The 15,473-nt window shown below is 39.9% G+C and overlaps 1 protein-coding gene across 4 annotated transcripts in view; it reads right to left on the bottom strand.

Annotated features, from left to right (window-relative positions):
- KLHL27 (kelch like family member 27) overlaps positions 1 to 12,126 on the bottom strand; it is a 41,935-nt gene extending 29,809 nt beyond the window's left edge. For 3 of the 4 annotated variants that reach the window (XM_089923399.1, XM_089923396.1, XM_022575591.3), the window contains exons 1-3: positions 12,019 to 12,126; positions 9,034 to 9,371; positions 1,125 to 1,556 (exon numbers count right to left, since the gene is read on the bottom strand). In XM_089923399.1, coding sequence (XP_089779525.1) covers positions 1,125 to 1,556; positions 9,034 to 9,325 — 724 coding nt within the window. In that variant the 5' untranslated portion in view covers positions 9,326 to 9,371; positions 12,019 to 12,126. Of the gene's footprint in view, positions 1 to 1,124; positions 1,557 to 9,033; positions 9,372 to 11,728; positions 11,844 to 12,018 lie in introns of those variants that run through there. The other variant, XM_022575590.3, reaches the window with a different exon arrangement.
- Positions 12,127 to 15,473: the final 3,347 nt, after the last annotated feature.

Below are 15,473 nucleotides of genomic sequence, written 5' to 3'. Positions count from 1 at the left end.
GACAAAAATGTTGTAAGACAAAAATGTTGTAACCAGAGGCTTGTAAGAACTTACCCTGTATTTCCCTAGGAACAATGGCTCAATATTTGCCAATTCAGTGTTCTTGGCAAATTTATAGAGGATAACTACCGTGAATAATGAGAACTGAATATATATGAATAATGAGAATTAACTGCATATACATTAATACAAGATATCACTCAGAAAAACCTACAAAATTCTGTTAACACTGTTAAGAATGGGAAAAAACTAAAAATCCACATTAAATATAATTCGTTCACAGAATTACAACTTTAATGCTAATATTGTATTTAATTCATAATAAAATATTTGTAATTCAGTCACATCCTAAATCTTCAGTGCATGACAAGAGTAAAACCTTCAAATCTTGAAACCAGGTCCAAAGTAGTTTTTAAAAGTAAATTTAGTTATAATTTTTCCAATATAAAGATAAAATTTATTTTATACTATGGTGAAAAGTATTTTCAAAGTTTAGAACCTAAATATATTCAAAGGCTACACAGAAGCTATATTATATCAATATACAATTCATTTTATAATGAGAGGAGTTACAATATTTATTGAGTTTTGGTTTTGTGTTTAGCATATATGTTTTCCTCAAATGCTGGGTTTTGGTGAATTTTTCAGTGGCAAGAAGAAATCTTACACTAAAATAATTAGTACTGCCAAAAATAGCACTAGTATTTTAACTCTGTCAGTAATTTTATCTCCCTTGGTACTTAATCTCAAGAAAGTATTTAAAGATTTGATTAAAATAAGGGGTAGAAATACTGAAGTACTGGGACTTCCCTGAAGGTGCAGTGGTTAAGAGTCCACGCTCAATGCAGGGAGCGCAGGTTCGATCCCTGGTTGGGGAACTAAGATCCCACATGATGCGTGGCGTGGCCAAAAACTTAAAAAAAAAAAGAAAGAAAGAAAGAAAAAAAGAAATACTGAAATACTACTATCTACCCACAAAACACAGAAGTTGTATCTTGCATATAATAATCATTCAATAAATGTCTGCTTATTGAACTGAAAAATTAAAACACTATCACGTTTCAAACAGAGGAAAGGTCACTGGATAATTAACTGACTAACTTAACATGAAACAAAAAAATTACCTTCTATATACTTTAAAAGCCTCTGAGGAGGTAATAAAGGGAATCGAATTGGGTCTAGCACTTCCACCACATGTTTTCTTCTCTTTCCGAGATCTTTCAGAATCCACTGCATTGCAGCTAAGAAGACCTGGTATTCATCCTCGATGCTAAGCTCTTCACTTCGCAAAATTTTGATCAACTGATCTTTTGTAAGTGCCAGGAACTCTTCCCCACTATGAACCTCCAAGAAATGGACATGAATGTAGTTTTCTGTAAATTCCAAAAGATCATGGCAGGCAATCTGCTCAGAGAACTGAAAGATCCCAATGCAGTTCAGTGGATCAATTTGTCCTTTCAGAAATTCACAGCAAAGATTAACAACTTCAGTCAACTGTAGCATGTCTGCTGCAACAATCAGCTCTTGGACATTATTCACTCCTATGTTCACTATACCTAGGGAAGTAAGGAGACAAAATAACCAATAAAATAAAATAAACATTTGACTTATATTCAAAGACCATTATATTCAATACTTGATTCCACTGATAGCTTAGGCTTTGCCGGGTAGATACTAAGTATAAAGGCAACAAAGAACTTGTAGAAAGGTGCAGAACTTAAATGATAATGGTACCTACCCCACATTCATGTAACACTTAACAATGAACCAGGCACAGCATTAATTGCTTTATACATTCACTTAACCCTCACTACAACCCCATATAATAGGGTTTTTTCCCCTTATTATTATTATTTTTTAATTAATTAATTATTTATTTTTGGCTGCACTGGGTCTTCGATGCTGTGCGCGGGCTTTCTAGTTGTACTGAGCAGGGGCTACTCTCTGTGGCAGTGCGCAGGCTTCTCATTGTGGTGGCTTTTCTTGCTGTGGAGCATAGGATCTAGGCGCGCAAGCTTTAGTAGTTGCAGCACGCGGGCTCAGTAGTTGTGGCTCGCAGGCTCTAGAGCACAGGCTCAGCAGTTGTGGTGCACTGGCTTAGTTGCTCCGCGGCATGTGGAATCTTCCCGGACCAGGGCTCGAACCTGTGTCCCCTGCATTGGCAGGTGGATTCTTAACCACCATGCCACCAGGGAAGTCCCCACTTTCATATATGTTTATAATGTTTATAATGACTTTGGGAAGACATCAAATACTCAATTATATTTAGAAGGGAAAAAAACCACTGTAATTCTACCTAATAAGGATAAACTCTCCATTCAATCTTAAACTTTCCCTTTATCCCTTTAAAACATTCAACTAAACTATGTGTCTAAAGTTTGTATTCCCAAATAGATTTATAAACTCTGTTGGGGCAAGGCTTGTTCTTTCTGTATTCCCAATGCCTAGCACACACTAGGTGCTCAAAAAAATTATTATATATGAATGAATGGCCAAAGACATTATGGTGAGAGGAAGACTATTGCTTGATGAATGCAAACAGGGGTTTTTTGAAAAGTATAGGAAATGGAATCCACCATGGGAATAAATGGTAGTGGCTGCAGAGAAAACTGCGATAAGACTTAATTGAATGAAATGAGAATTCACTACAAATTTGGAGAAGATAAGATCATGGGTTGTGATGGAAGGTAACTGAATGACTGCTACTGGATGAAACCAAGAGTTACTTGAAAGTACTAAAAAGAATGCCCTACAGCTTAATAAGGCTTTACAGATTATTAAAAGCACTTTTACAGCAACAAAAAAACTAACAACCCAATTGAAAAATTGGCAGAAGACCTAAATAGACATTTCTGCAAAGAAGACATACAGATAGCCATCAGGCACATGAAAAGATGCTCAACATTGCTAATTATTAGAGAAATGCAAATCAAAACTACAGTGAGGTACCACCTCATACCAGTCTGAATGGCCATCATAAACAATTCCGCAAATAACAAAGGTTGGAGAGAGTGTGGAGGAAAAGGAACCTTCCTACGCTGTTGATGGGAATATAAGTTGGTGCAGCCACTATGGAAAACAGTATGCAGGTTCCTCAAAAAACTAAAAATAGAGTTGCCATATGATCCAGCAATTCCACTCCTGGGCATATATTGGGACAAACCTATAATTCAAAAAGATACAAGTACCCCTTTGTTCATGGCAGCACTATTCACAATAGCCAAGACCTGAAAACAACCTAAATGTCCACTGACAGATGAATGGATATATATACAATGGAATACTACTCATCATAAAAAAAAAAAAAGAAACAGGGACTTCCCTGGCAGTCCAGTGGTTAAGACTCTGTGCTTCCACTGCAAGGAGCACAGGTTCGATCCCTGGTTGTGGAACTAATATCCCTCATGCCTCGAGGCCAAAAATAAATAGATAAATAAATAAAAATAAAAAAGAATTTAAAAATTTCATTTGCAGCAACATGGATGGACCTACAGATTATCATACTCAGTCAGAAAGAGAAAGACATACCATATGATATCACTTATGTGTGAAATCTAAAATATGACACAAATGAACTTACCTACAAAACAGAAACAGACTCACAGACATAGAGAACAGTTTTGTGGTTACCAAGGGGGTGGGGGGTGGGGGAGGGATGGGTTGGGAGTTCGGGATTAGCAGATGCAAACTATTATATACAGAATGGAAAAACAAGGTCCTACTGTATAGCACAGGGAAGTATCAATATCTGCTGTATGGCAGAAATTAATACAACATTGTAAATCAACTATACTTCAATAAAATTAAAAAATAAAAAAACAGTAAGCTACATGTAAAAGAATGAAATTAGAACATTTCCTAACACCATACACAAAAATAAACTCAAAATGGATTAAAGACTTAAATGTAAGGCCAGACACTATATAACTCTTAGAGGAAAACATAGGCAGAACACTCTATGACATAAATCACAGCAAGATCCTTTTTGATCCACCTTCTAGAGAAATGGAAATAAAAACAAAAATAAACAAATGGGACCTAATGAATCTTAAAAGCTTTCACACAGCAAAGGAAACCCGACACAAGACAAAAAGGCAACCGTCAGAATGGGAGAAAATATTTGCAAGCGAAGCAATTGACAAACGATTAATCTCCAAAATATACAAGCAGCTCATGGAGCTCAATATCAAAAAAAAACAACCCAATCCAAAAATGGGCGGAAGACCTAAACAGACATTTCTCCAGAGAAGTTATACAGATTGCCAACAAACACATGAAAGGATGCTCAACATCACTAATCATTAGAGAAATGCAAATCAAAACCACAGTGAGGTATCACCTCACACTGGTCAGAATGGCCATCATCAAAAATCTACAAACAATAAATGCTGGAGAGGGTGTGGGGAAAAGGGAACCCTCTTGCACTGTTGGTGAGAATGTAAATTGATACAGCCACTATGGAGAACAGTATGGAGGTTCCTTATAAAACTAAAAACAGAACTACCATATGACCCAGCAATCCCACTACTGGGCATATACCCTGAGAAAGCCATAATTCAAAAAGAGATATGTATCACAATGTTCATTGCAGCACTAGTTACAATAGCCAGGACATGGAAGCAACCTAAGTGTCCACTGACAGATGAATGGATAAAGAAGATGTGGCACATATATACAATGGAATATTACTCAGCCATAAAAAGAAACGAAATTGAGTTATTTGTAGTGAGGTGGATGGACCTAGAGTCTGTCATACAGAGTGAAGTAAGTCAGAAAGAGAAAAACAAATACCATATGCTAATACATATATATGGAATCTAAAAAAAAAAAAAAAAAGGTTCTAATGAACCTAGGGGCAGGACAGGAATAAAGATGCAGATGTAGAGAATGGACTCTTGAGGACACGGGGAGAGGGAAGGGTAAACTGGGACAAAGTGAGAGAGTAGCATTGACATATATACACTACCAAATGTAAAATAGATAGCTGGTGGGAAGCAACTGCATCTCACGGGGAGATAAGCTCAGGGCTTTGTGACCACCTAGAGGGGTGGGATAGGGAGGGTGGGAGGGAGACGCAAGACGGAGGGGATATGGGGATATATGTATACATATAGCTGATTCACTTTGTTATACAGCAGAAACTAACACAACACTGTAAAGCAATTATACTCCAAAAAAGATGTTAAAAATAAATAGATAAAATAAAATTCTAGTTCTACCCCAGCAGTATGACCTTCACCTTATGAAATCTAAATATACTTTCTGAGGGTTTAAAAACAAAAGTATTTTTACATTTATTAAAATTTATCTCATCTAACCTTCACATGAATTAAAAAGTGCTACTATCCCCAGTTTGTGAATAAGGAGAATGAGGCTCTCACAAGCTCATTTCTATTTTTTAAGTACCTACTTTACATTACCTATAAAACTCTGTAAAGGCACAGGCCACACCTGTCTTGTTTACTATCATATCCCCAGTGCCTAGCTCAAAAAATATATTCACATATATATTGAAAGAATGAATGAATAATTGACTAAAGTTAAATGAAATGCTTTGTATCACACAGCTAGTTAGTGGCAGAGCTAGATCACAAACCCAGGTCATTTGATTTTAAGTGAAGTGCGTAAAAATCTATGGTGAGAAGAATCTGTTAAGACCTATTAGAATTGTGATCGGTTAATAAAGAATGTCCAGAGGAGGACTTCCCTGGTGGCGCAGTGGTTGGGAATCTGCCTGCCAATGCAGGGGACACAGGCTCGAGCCCTGGTCCGGGAAGATCCCACATGCCACGGAGCAACTAAACCCATGCGCCACAACTACTGAGCCCGTGCTCTAGAGCCCACAAGCCACAACTACTGAGCCCACGTGCCACAGCTACTGAAGCCCGCACGCCTAGAGCCCGTGCTCCACAACAAGAGAAGCCACCGCAGTGAGAAGCCTGTGTACCGTGGTGAAGAGTGGCCCCCGCTCACCGCAACTAGAGAACAGCCTGTGCCAGCAAAGAAGACCCAACACAGCCATAATTAATTAATTAATTTAAAAAAAATGTCCAGAGGAGAGATTAATAGAATAACAGGTTTTGCTGCCCCATCCCAAAAAAGGAAATGCTATTACAATGAAAATCAAAGATCATATTTTCAAAGAACTAATTGTATCAAAGATTACAAAGTTCCCTGTCCAATAAATACGCAATATTCATTTTCATTTAATCCGTACTAACAGAACCCTTGATTTTGTTGCGAGTGGCAGTTGTGTCCTGCTGAAAATTAAATTTCTCATCCTCCCTTGCAGTTGGGGGTGAATTTTTTTTTTTTGCGGTACGTGGGCATCTCACTGTTGTGGCCTCTCCCAATAGGCTCCGGACGCGCAGGCTCAGCGGCCATGGCTCACGGGCCCAGCCGCTCTGTGGCATGTGGGATCTTCCCGGACCGGGGCACGAACCCGTGTCCCCTGCATCAGCAGGCGGACTCTTAACCACTGCGCCACCAGGGAAGCCCTGGGGGTGAAGTTTTGACTGAGTTTGGCCAACTTGATACAGGTAGCAGTTATTGCGGAGGGCTACCAGAAAAGCTTAAAAAGGGATAGACTCAGCCGGCAGGTCCTTTTACCTTTTCCTCTTCTGCCTTCCACTGGCTAAAGTTCACTGATCATGAGATTAGAAGCTACAAGCTATAGATGGTGGAACAAAATGTTGGAAGAATAACGGGCTAGTAATGACATCAAGAAGCCACCATACCAGCCTTGGGATGGCTTCTATGGATTCATTTTTGTTGGAAAAATAAACTCCTGTCTTGTTGTTTTATATCTTTTACTAGCGGCCAAATGCTGTTCTTTACTGTTAACCAATTTTACCTTAAATGTCAATATTCTACAACATTATTATCCCCCAGATATGCTCAGTAGCTTTTATTTCTCTAGGTTTTACCACTTTTTATTCCTTTGATGGAAGTGCTAATCATCAGCAATATGGAGATGATGCCATGAACATTCTCTTTCACTAGATATCTCTTGTTGCTACCATCAGACAGCAGAGGCAGAATAAGCAACTTGTGGAACTTCTTCTGTTTTTATGTTGTTTGACACTAATTGCATTGGATTAATCTGTATTAATTTATACTTTGCAAATAAGAGAAGCAGGGGCATTTATGAAATAGTTTAATCAGCTCACATAAGTCACTTAGAAAAGTGAGGTCAAGAACCCCTCATTGTTAATCTGTACACTAGTCAATAGGCAGAGCTGCACTGCTTTCAGCAGATAAAAGATAATCATTTTTATTTTTTTAATTTATTTTTTTAACGTGATAATAATTTTTACAATCGCAAATTAAAAGCTATTTTCTTAAAATTTCCAAAAAGGAATATGAAACTACACAAAGAAAAGAAATCACCTTGGGACTTCAGTGGTGGTGCAGTGGTTGAGAATCCACTTGCCAATACAGGGGACACGGGTTAGAGCCCTGGTTTCGTCATTTTCCAGGTTTAAATAACATGCTTTAAGTAAACAATACTTTATCAGGCCATATCCCACCAAGTAGTCCTTTAAGGAGAGCAAGGTATATTCTCAAAACTAGAGTGTAAACAAACATAGTCTTTGTTTTCAAACATTTTTTCCTGATTATAAGAGTAATATATATTCACTACAGAAAAAAACTTTAGGGACTTCCCTGGTGGCGCAGTGATTAAGAATCCGCCTGTCAACAATGCAGGGGACATGGGTTCGATCCCTGGTCCGGGAAGATCCCACATGACGTGGAGCAACTAAGCCTGTGCGCCACAGCTACTGAGCCTGCTCTCTAGAGCCCGCGAGCCACGACTACTGAAGCCCACGCGCCTGGAGCCCACGCGCCTGGAGCCCGTGCTCCGCAACAAGAGAAGCCACCACAATGAGAAGCCCGCGCACCACAACGAAGAGTAGCTCCTGCTCCCCACAACTAGAGAAAGCCCGCGCACAGCAACGAAGACCGAATGCAGCTAAAAATAAATAAAAAATTAAATCTTTAAAAAAAACTAAAACAAAATAACTTTAAGGCAGAAAAGCACAAAAATGAAAATCACATTTTCCCATACACAGACATACACTTTTTTTTTTTTGGCCCCCTGCACGACTTGCGGGAAGTGTGGAGTCCTAAAGACAGGACCACCAGGAAATCCCTATATTAACATTAATACTTTAGTGTATCTCTTTCAAATCTTTTTTCCATGTATATTTATATTACATATAAGACATTTTACACTATGGTTTTTGTGTACATTTTATAATGTCATTAAAACTCTTCAAAAACATTTTAAAAATAAAAGTTTGTTTAAATTAATACATGCTGATTATAGACATATTGAGGAAAAAACAAAAAAAGGAAAAATAAGAATCTTCCATATTCCATCATTTAGAGATAAACGCTTATAAATATTCTAGTCTCTTCCTGTGCACAAATACACAAATGAATTTTTTTTTTTACAAAATTGTGGTGATACTTATATCCAGATTTTTTTCACTTAATATATTGCAAACATTCTTCCATGAGAATGTATATGTGTGTGTGTACATATATACAAATATAATTTGTAAGAACTAAAAATTATTCCATTATATATACATGTACCATAATTTATTTAACCATATAACCTACTGAGGGACAATCAAACTGTATTCCATTATATACTATTATAAATAATGTTACAATAAATGTAAATATTTGCCTATATCACTAATTAATTCCTTAGGATTCCCAGAAAAGGAATACTGGGTCAAAAGATATTAACTTTTTGTTTTGTTTTGAGTTTTTTGGCCATGCCATGCAGCATTCAGGGATCTTAGTTCCCCGACCAGGGACTGAACCGGAGCCCCCTGCAGTGGAAGGCGAAGTCTTAACAACAACTGGACCACCAGGCAAGTCCCGATATGAACTTTTTGAAGGCTCATAATAACATATTGTTAAATCACTTTCTATATGTTAGATCAAGTTATATTCCCATAGCAGAACGTGAGTGATTGCATCATTCTTCACTCAAAGCTACAAGTTCACTTAACATACCTGTGTAAATGAAATCTAGAAGTATTTGAAAGATTCCAGCTTCAATTCCTAGAATCTGTACAACATCTTTTGAGGACTCTTTCATTCCTCCAGCGAACAAAGCTGCAAAGTAAGGACTGCTGGCAGCCAAAACCAGCCGATGAACTTTGAAAGTTTCCTTTCCAACTTGCAGCTGCACATCACAGAAATGCTGTCCATTTCTCATTTTATTGATCTGGGCCAAGATGAGTTGAGCATGTTTATCTGATGAAAAAGGACTATCACCAGCCTTGGCACAGCCCTCATTAGCCATGATGATGACAGATTAATTAAAAGGACTGTTGCCCATAATCTGGTCCCTGAAAAAAAAAAAACCAAAGAGACCAAACAGTGTATTTTTGTGTTTAACATGTTTTCTATTCATACATGTATGAAACATTCCCTATCCTCAAGGAGCTTACAATCTATTTAGGGACATAAAAACACATATGGAACAAATAAAGGCTAAATTGTGTGGTACTATTTCTAACAGGGTTTCAAAGAAGGGAATAAATAATGGGGCCTAAAATAATTAGATGGCACTTCACAGCAGAAATGGAACCTGAACTGGACACTGAGTGACAGTGTATTAAGATATGAGGAGAGGGCATAAACCCTTTTGGGTGGAGTAAAGAAAATGAGGAAAGGCACAAAGATATAAAGATATTTTTGTACACTGCAGTAAGGAAGCACACATAGCAGCCAAAATGAACTTTCAAAAAACAATTGTGATCAGGCCAACTGTCTGCTTAAGATCCTTCAATTTGTACACTTCCCTTAGCACACAAAGCCCTTCAAATTTCACCTCTACCTATGCAGTCCTACCTCCTATAATCCTTTGAACTTAATACTCCAACAAAACCTAACAATTTGCAGTTCTCTAAACACAGCTCTTTCATGGCACCCTTCCCCCTCCTTTTCTTTCTGGATCTTTGTTATAAATCAAGACTGTTCAAACTTACTTTTCTCCAGGAAATCTTCCCTGTTCCTCTTTCCTCTGGGTTTGGTGCTCACCCTAACCTTACCTATTTTACAGTATATTATCACATTCTACCTTGTCAGACATTTTACCACCCTACTCCCTACACAGACACACAGACACAACAAACACACACACACTCTGAAAGTTATCTGAAAGACAACTCCTTAGGGACTATCTTTCATAGCTGTAGCACCAGTATCTAACATATCTTGTTTTCAAATGTTTGTGAAATAAATGAGCACAAAGAAATAATAATAATAGCTTAGGTTGTTTTTGTTTAATTCTGATAACTTTTCCACACATTATGCCAATTGTAATTCTCACAATAATTAAGAGGCTGGAAGAAAAAGATATTGTTATTTGAAATAAGAGAAGGAAACTGAAGCTCAGTTTCCCAAGGTCACAGAGTTAGTATAATGACAGTCCTGGTATTTAAACCCAGGTCTTCTTACTCTAAATTCTGGGTTTTTCCCATCATATCATGTGCATATAGAGAAGGAGCTTTGAAACCCAAGCATAGCAACTTAACATGAACCTTTACAGGTTAATGGAGAATAAACATGACAATGGTCATGTTTCAGAACTGTTATTTGAGCTTTCAGGGGATGAACTAAGAGGTAGCAAAGTCTTAGAAAACAGCCTTCCAGCTTTAACAATGAGAATCAAAGGGATAAATCCAAGTTACTTTTTGAATAAAGAAACCATGAGATCCAGTAATATAAGAGATATGGAGATGAAGCACAGGGGAAATCTAAGATGACTAAGGTATTTAGGCATCAAGGAAAATTAGTAATAAGACTGACAGAAATGGTGTGACCGGATGTTAAAGAAAAGGGGGGGCTAAATTTATAGCATTCAGTCAAACTTATTAAAGTAAAAATAACTAAGCTGATTATCACGATTATCTAGGAATTAACTAATTGAGAAATTTTATTGAAAAGTTCTGAGGTAGCTGCTAAAACTTCACATCAGCATCAACATAAATGTCAACATATTACATTTAACTGGCATATAAAAGCAAACAGTGTATTTGTCTCTACATAGAAATTTGACCTGCAGATATTATTAAACATGGCATGGCTGTCAGGCTTTCTTCTGTTTTAGATTTCTTCCTATCAGCAGATTTTGGACCCAACTGGTTTGTTTAATTACAAGGTACCTCCTCTGCCCCCAACTTCAGGGCATCAAGCACAGCTACTGAACTAAAATGCTGCCTCCTGCTACAAAAAAGTTACTGAATTATCCATCCACTCTGGCAGCCAACAACAGAAATCCTACTCTATTACTACTACGCTTCTTAGTAACTGCTGATACTATCCCACTGCCACTGGAGTACTTCATTCCAAAAGGCGGTACGTGGTATGACCCTATTTCCAAAAGGAAAGAGCATAATTCAGGGACATCGCATACGGATGTAAGGGACGTGCCCCAAGAGACACAAACTTGAAAGGCAGATTATTTAGGAAACGGTGGAGACGCCCAGAGGAAGTAAAGAGGACCTATGTTTAGTGGCCTCGAAGTCACTGCTGCGAGGACCTGGAAGCTGCTTCATTCAGCAAAGCGTGTCAGAAAGAATCCCAGGACTAGCAAGCGTCAAAAAAAATGAGGCTCTTTGTGCTTGACTTGGGGGCTGGACCTGGAGAGCTACCCCTAAGCTGCTGCGACACTAAAGGCAGATAAACATTGCGGTGCTACCTAAACGGCGGGGAAGACATCTCAAATACTTCTGGTGACAACAGACGGGCCGGAACTCGGCCTCGGATTCCCCAGTGGGGGCGGGGAGAAGAGAGGCAGGAAGGGACCGGACTAGACGACGTTCCGGGCGAAAACACTTCGATTATTAGAGGCACGCCTGAACGGCAGGAGGAAGCCGGTTCCTGAGGCTCCTCGCACTCTCCTCCTCAAGGATCCCGAGAGCCGGAGAGAGCCGAGGAGAAAATTCCCAATCCCGTCATAGGCGCCCCCGGGACGCAGGCCCTTCTTACCCGCCTCTTCCCCTTCCCGCTGGCGCTCGCTCAGGCTCTGCGTGCGCAGCCGCGATAAGCTAGCGTACAGACGGGGCGGGGAAAGCCCGGCGGGGTGACAAGGCGCGGGTGACTGGGCAGTGCGGATCGTTGAGGGCTTGAGGCGAGACCCGGCCGGCTGAGGGGGCCTCTCCGCTCCGCTGGCAGGGCGGCTTTGCGCGTGCGCTCTGCTCTTTCGTTCACGTAGAGCGGCGGCTCTCGGTGCCGCGCTGCTGCGGCCCTGGGCTCGTGCTTGATTCCCGGCGGGCAATGGCCTTTGGCCAGCTTAAGCTCCCGCATTCTGGGGCTGGCCGGCTTGCCGTTTCCACGCCGCCTACCCTCTCTCGATTCTTGTGGCGTCTCAGGCAACCAGCGAGCCTCAGTGCTAATGAAAGAGTCGGGATCTCCTCTCCTCACGCAGCCTATGACGCTGCTCCCCAGGAAGTCAACAACTGGCTGGCTAAACGGCTTGCAGTTTGCACCTCCAGGCCCATCCATCCTTCCAAAGCTCCTGACTGCCCCACGGAGGGAACACACAGAGTAGAATTCAATGTTACCCACACCCAAGATCTGGACAAAGTCATTTCTGCAGTGAAAGGAATTGCAGGTGTATATGTCACTTCTTTTTCTGCTAGGTACAATATATTTTCCTCTTTTTTGTGTGTATTAATTTGTAAGAATCTTTCTTACAAATTCTATAACACTGTTATTTAAGTTTACAACAAATCATTTTCCTAGGTCGGTTTACAAAGCAGCATACTTCTCATTTGCATGTGGGTCACTGAGGAGGAGAACTATGGGATTTTCAAAACAGTAAAGATGGTGAGTAGCGCACACACAGACACACACAAAAAAACACCCCCACATCACCGCACCCCTCACGCAGGGCTGGGCGCTTCTCTGTTCCTTACCATTCACTCAGATCACTTTGAGTCTCTGCCTGACTGAGCCCCGCGCTATGAGTGGATGTCTACTTTGAGTGAAGGGACAACTCAAAACGTCCAGTTATTTAAACTGTTGAACCTCATAATATGGCACATTTAAAAATGCCTTTCAAACTTTCGGACTCCAGCTCACAGTGAACAAAAACATTCTACATCAAACCGGATACCACATACCTACCACACAGATAGATATACACATCTGAAACAAAAATTTCACAAAACTCTTGTTGGGGAGGGGGAAATTTCCCCCTCTACTCATCTTGATTTCTTGTGTCTGGACTAATAATAAAATTGACACAAGACAGTTTAACAGGAAAAAAAAGAAAATTTAGTTGTTCACAAGGAGGACTCATAGAAAGGGGCTTAAGAAGTGGCCAAAGCAGACAGCTTTTATATATTTAAACAGAGAAACAATCAATTTATGAAGCATTGACAGGACAAAGAAACTAGGTTTTGGGAGTTCAATTAGCGAAGAATCTAAACAGTTTGGGCTTGGGGTAGTAAATGGGAGGAAGTAACAAGGTTTGTTTATACAGGCTTGTTGACCTGAATTCCCTATCTCTGGAGATAAGAGTGTCCTTCTACCTCCAAATGCAGGGAGTGCACCTTTCACGTGAGAGATTTATTTCCTGCTTTCAGGGAGATAGAAAGGAGGGTTAGAGTTTCCTCTTGCGTTGGCCATCTCTTAAGTTACTTTAATTCAAAAAAATTGGGACTTCCCTGGTGGTGCAGTGGTTAAGAATCCGCCTGCCAATGCAGGGGACACGGGTTTGAGCCCTGGTCCGGGAAGATCCCACATGCCACAGAGCAACTAAGCCCATGCACCACAACTACTGAGCCTGCATGCCAAAACTACTGAAGCCTGTGCGCCTAGAGCTGGTGCTCCACAGCAAGAGAAGCCACCGCGATGAGAAGCCCACACACTGCAGCGAAGAGTAGCCCCAGCTCACTTCAACTAGAGAAAGCCCACCTACAGCAACGAAGACCCAACATGGCCAAAAATAAATAAATAAAATAAATTTTAAAAAAAGATCAATATGCCATTGAGGTACATTTTGGGGCAACCTACCCTGGGCCCCAACACTTATTTATATTTACTACAAGCAATGCACTAAATTTCTATTGCTTCTTTTTGATTTCATTACCAAAAAAATGCTGAAAGGGAACTGTTGTAAGGAAAAATTGTCAAAGACTTGGAAATGAGCAGAAGAAATTACTTTTCAGTGTAAGCCTGGGCATTGTCTAGCAGACACTGGAAGGATTTGAATGCATAGGGATGTCTTTCTGTTGACTAAGATCTTTTACAAGAAAACTGGTAATATTTAGAATAATTCTTGTCCACGTCGAAGAAAAGATACCCCCAAACATTACATTTTATTGACCTATAGGGTATTAAACCACTTTGCCTCTGTTAGCGAATTCAATATTCTTGTTTCTTAGCAAATTCGTACAACATTCCTGTAACATTTTACTGGCTCACTCATTAATTAACGAGATAAATAACAATTTGATGTGTTTATTTTATATTCCTATGAAAATCGTCGGTTTACCTTTCAGAAAATTATACCTCAGCACCACTAAAATTAATTTCACAATTTACTATTGTATTGCACCTAGCAATATGAAAACTGGTGCTTAGAGCATATACCTAGGAGCAGAATTGCTGGAACATAGGATATGTGCATCTTCAATTTCATTAGAAAATACTTCTTTTCCAAACTCATTTTTCCAGTTTACATTTCCACCAGCAGCAAATGAGAGTTGCCTGGCTTCACATCCTTGCCAACACCTAGTATCATCAGATGTTTCAATTTTGTATAATCTGATGAGTGTAAAATGGTATTTTATTTTTATTATAATTTACATTCCCTGATTATTAATGAAATCAGGCAGTAAAAAGATGTTTATAAGCTGCTATGGACTGAATTTTGTCCCCCCACAACTTGTATGTTGAAGCCCTAATTCCCAATGTGATGATATTTGGAGGTGGGGCTTGAGGGAGTTAATTAGGATTAGATGAGATCATGAGGATGGGGCCCTCATGATGGGATTAGTGCCCTTATAAGAAGAGACGCCAGAGCATGCTTGCTCTCCCTCCCTCCACCCACACATGCATGATAGAAGGCCATGTAAGTGTCTAGTGAAAAGGTGGCCAACTAGCCCCCATTTGCATAAAGAAGCAGTCATAAGAGCACATAGGGAGATGATGGCTGCCTATCACCAAATCGAGAGAGAGAAGCCGCAGAATGAAACCTACCTGGCTGGCAACTTGATCTTGGATTTTCCAGTCTCCAGAACTGTGAGAAATAAATTTCTGTTGTTTAAGCCAGGGGTCCGCAACCCCTGGTCCGTGGAGTGGTACCGGTCCACAGCTTGTTAGGAACCCGGCTGCACAGCAGGAGGTGGGCACTGAGGAGCAAAGCTTCATCTGCCGCTCCCCATCGCTTGCATTACCGCCTGAACCATCTCCCCTCCCACCCCCGTGGAAAAGTT

Source organism: Delphinapterus leucas, chromosome 1 (genome assembly GCF_059928025.1).
Source record: "Delphinapterus leucas isolate spDelLeu-1000000601 "Yukka" chromosome 1, BTC_Dleu_Yukka2, whole genome shotgun sequence".
NCBI lineage: Eukaryota > Metazoa > Chordata > Mammalia > Artiodactyla > Monodontidae > Delphinapterus > Delphinapterus leucas.
Note: the sequence above shows the minus strand (reverse complement) of the source record. Positions and strands in the feature narration are given on the sequence as shown.